Raw genomic sequence first — 3,370 nt, 5'->3', positions numbered from 1 at the left:
AGGGGCGACATGTTTTTAGTAATGTATTATCTGGTTCGGAAATTTACAATTACCCTAAGGAACAAGATGTAAATACAGTATTCGTATGTCAGAAAGGAAAGCAAGAAAGGTGACCTGGAGGACAATTGCGGGCACATGAAACGTGGAACAGTAGCTGCAACCTGAAAAAGATAACTTTCTCATAAAACGTGAAACCTCAAAAACAGCTTTCTACAACCGCTATACCTTCTCACACGTTTGGTTTTGTCGTTTGTAGCTAGCGCTAATGGAGGGGGGGGGGGCACGACCCTTGGTCACATGTAAGCCACAACGCGATCCAGAAAAAATAGGCACCTTTAGTACATCAGTAGCGTAAAGTCGATGCGTAAATAGGCTGGACATCTATAATATCGTTTGCTTGCATCGCAAAATATATGAACTTGGAAATCACACGTCCCTGGCTTGAAAAGGCCGCGAGGAACCTCCACCACCACTGTGCCTGGAATTTCTGCAGACCAGCGCTCCCAGACGTCTCGTGTACATTGTGGTATTTCCTCGTCACAGTCGGTTTCATATCTCCATAGATCTTGAAATAGTATTTTCGCTCTTATGGCGAAGGGATACAGAAATACCAAAGGATCAAAAATCCTCGTTAGCGCTTGCTACACTGTTTTTTTCGTTTGGCAATTTCTGACTATGAAACAGGTAATACCTTCTACGTCAACCGTGAGAGAATCATCTTTGGTGTCCTAAATAATCTCGATAACCTTTACTTTGGAAACGGCAGAAGGACCATGAATGTCGACTCCATCATGTCAGAATCTTTCTTGCAGCTAAGCAGAGTTTGATTACCATTTCATTAATTCCATGTTTGCCTCATCGTATAGCCGGTGAGCCTCGACCGTAGAATCTGCTCCATAGACAAGATCGTCCACGTAAAATGACTGTGCCATGATATCTGCAGTCCGTTGCTGTGCGGTGGACAAATGATGACACAGAGTGGCCGAGAAGAGAAAAGCACTTGCTGTGGTCCCAAATGGCACTCGTTTCATACGCCACTCTAGAACTTTGCCCGTTGCACAACGGTGATCTGGAGGTTCATAGAACCCAAGAAAACGGAGTGCGTCGTGATCTTCTTGGCTTACTCCTATCTGCAGGTATGCTTGCTGCGTGCCTGCTGTCATTCCTATGGCTTTCATTCGGAAACGTATGAGGACATCCAGAAGGTTTGGATGCAGTTTTGGACCCTTCTCCAAGTTATCGTTCAGAGATTTGCATATGCGGGCGTGAGATGAAGCGTCGAAAACTATACGGAGCTTAGTTGTGGCAGATTGCTCCTTGATCACCTCACGGTCTGACATGTAGTAGATACCTTCAGAATTAACGGCCGGGTACCCAACGTCTTCTTTGCGTGGCACCTCTTCGGCGTGTCCGTTGCATATGTAGCTACAAATGACTTGGTCGTAGCCTTGAAGTAAGTCATTATTTCTAGATAGCCTGGTGACCAGTTTCTTAAGCCTTGTCTTTGCTAAGTCAAAATATGTTCGAGAGGAGTTTGAAGCGTCTTCCATGGACGTCGCACCGGATATCGTCCTTCGCTTAGCTCCACTGATTCTTCGAAGGCTTTCAGGACACCCTTATACTCTGGGGGTTGAACTTCGTCAGTAATGCCAATGTTCTCCAGCTCCCAAAACGTTTTCCAGTCGTCGGCAAGGAGAGCCGGCCCTGGTTCCACGCCGGCATGACGCACACAGATCATCCCCTTTGTTTGTCGCGCCACGAAGCCACGTACAATGCTGGGGCCTAAGAAAGTCCACTCGAGTTTCGAGTTCATTGCGACAAGGATCCCAGTCGTTCTTGATCTTTTGATTTAATCCGTGAGAAACTGCCATATCTGGTCCCCTCCAATCAGGACACTGACGCCCAGCACCTTCGGAGCCCCTGGAAAAAGTACGGCATCTGCCATGTCCATGTCATACTCCTCAAGGTGTGTTAGGTGTTCGTCACTTATAGGCACATCGAGAATGTCGTTGCATATCACTGGAACCACTGTTGCGTCGATCGTAATATCTTCCGCCTGATACTGACTGTGAAGCTTGAGTTGCACAAGTCTGCGTTTCACTGGGTTGGAAGATGTGCTGGCAAAAGTGTTAATGTGGACTTCAATCTCTCTTGTCGTCGGCAGCTTGAGCTTCTTCGCGACGTCCTCACGAATATATGTTCTTTGACTTCAGCTGTCAAATAGTCCTCTAACGTGCAAACAATCATCGTTGGACGACGCTCATGCTCGAAACGTTTAAAGGTGTACAGCCTCTGAACGGCTAGACTCGGTCGATGAAGAACAGGCTGCGGAAGTGCTCCCAGTGACTGTTCTTTGCGTCTTGGAAGGATTCCAGTTGTGGCATGCCTTCCCTGACAACGAGAGCATCTCTACTTCTTGTGGCATTCGTTAGATCTGTGCCCAGGAAATGTACAACGGAAACAACACCTTGCCGACTTTAACTTCTCCTTCTTGCGTTCAGACTCATATCCGCGGTGCCCACGATAACAGTTTCGAAAACATGACAAGCCAATCACTCTGCTTCTTTGAAGCGGGTGACATCACATTGCTCTGCTTCGATTTGATAACTTCCTTTATCGTATCGCTTTCGTAGAGTTCTTCTGTTGTACTAAAACTCCCTGATGCCTTGAACCATGCACATCCATCAGCATCGCGAGGCCCCATGCATCTACGTATGGTCACGGTTACAGTCTAATGTGAAATGACGTGTAGGAATGAAAAAGATGCCAACATACATGAAATCCAATGTCTCGTAAATTTACTTCGATATTCTGGGAGCGTACCATGCAATGCGCCATCCGCAAGTTGCGTTTCGTGTTTGCAATCACCGGTAACCGGTAACTGGAAAAATCCCGCGTGACCGCCTTTTCTTCAGTGAAAATGGCTTACGTCACGGACGAGTATGTTCATTTCAGTGCCAATTGCGTTATGCATGCAATAAAAAAGGAATCATTTAGTGTATTGATATCGTGTTATTAGGCGCTACTCTCACTTCGGACGCTCTTATGATTACGTCACCTGCAGGATCCGCCTTGGCCCCATGCTGCTAACGGTTGTCAGTATCTATATCCGTCCCGCGGTACAGGTCCCGTGGAGTGACTTCGAACGCTTACTTGGTTCTCTGGAAGCCCCGGCGCTTGTGCTAGGGGACTTCAATGCACATCACTCGGCCTGGGGAAGCCGAAGGACGGACAGTAGGGGAAGGAGGTTGTTGGAGGCAATGGAGAATAGTAACATGTGCCTGCTGAACAACCGCGAGCCCACTTACATGCGATCCCCAACGTCACTTGATGTATTGGACCTCTCGTGGTGCTGAAGCGACATAATTCG

At 47.4% G+C, this 3,370-nt stretch overlaps 1 protein-coding gene across 1 annotated transcript; it reads right to left on the bottom strand.

Moving 5' to 3' along the window:
- Nucleotides 1-827: 827 nt before the first annotated feature.
- On the bottom strand, nt 828-1,550 carry LOC135377717 (uncharacterized). Its single transcript, XM_064610339.1, has one exon. The coding sequence runs from the start codon at nt 1,548-1,550 to the stop codon at nt 828-830; it is 723 nt and encodes a 240-aa protein (XP_064466409.1).
- Nucleotides 1,551-3,370: the final 1,820 nt, after the last annotated feature.

This window comes from Ornithodoros turicata, chromosome 1, assembly GCF_037126465.1.
Source record: "Ornithodoros turicata isolate Travis chromosome 1, ASM3712646v1, whole genome shotgun sequence".
NCBI classification, from domain to species: Eukaryota; Metazoa; Arthropoda; class Arachnida; order Ixodida; family Argasidae; genus Ornithodoros; species Ornithodoros turicata.
This window is presented reverse-complemented; position numbering and strand designations above follow the sequence as displayed.

Excerpts from the sequence above, each read along its gene's own strand:
- LOC135377717 (XM_064610339.1), bottom strand. The coding sequence starts at position 1,550 with ATGGAAGACGCTTCAAACTCCTCTCGAACATATTTTGACTTAGCAAAG.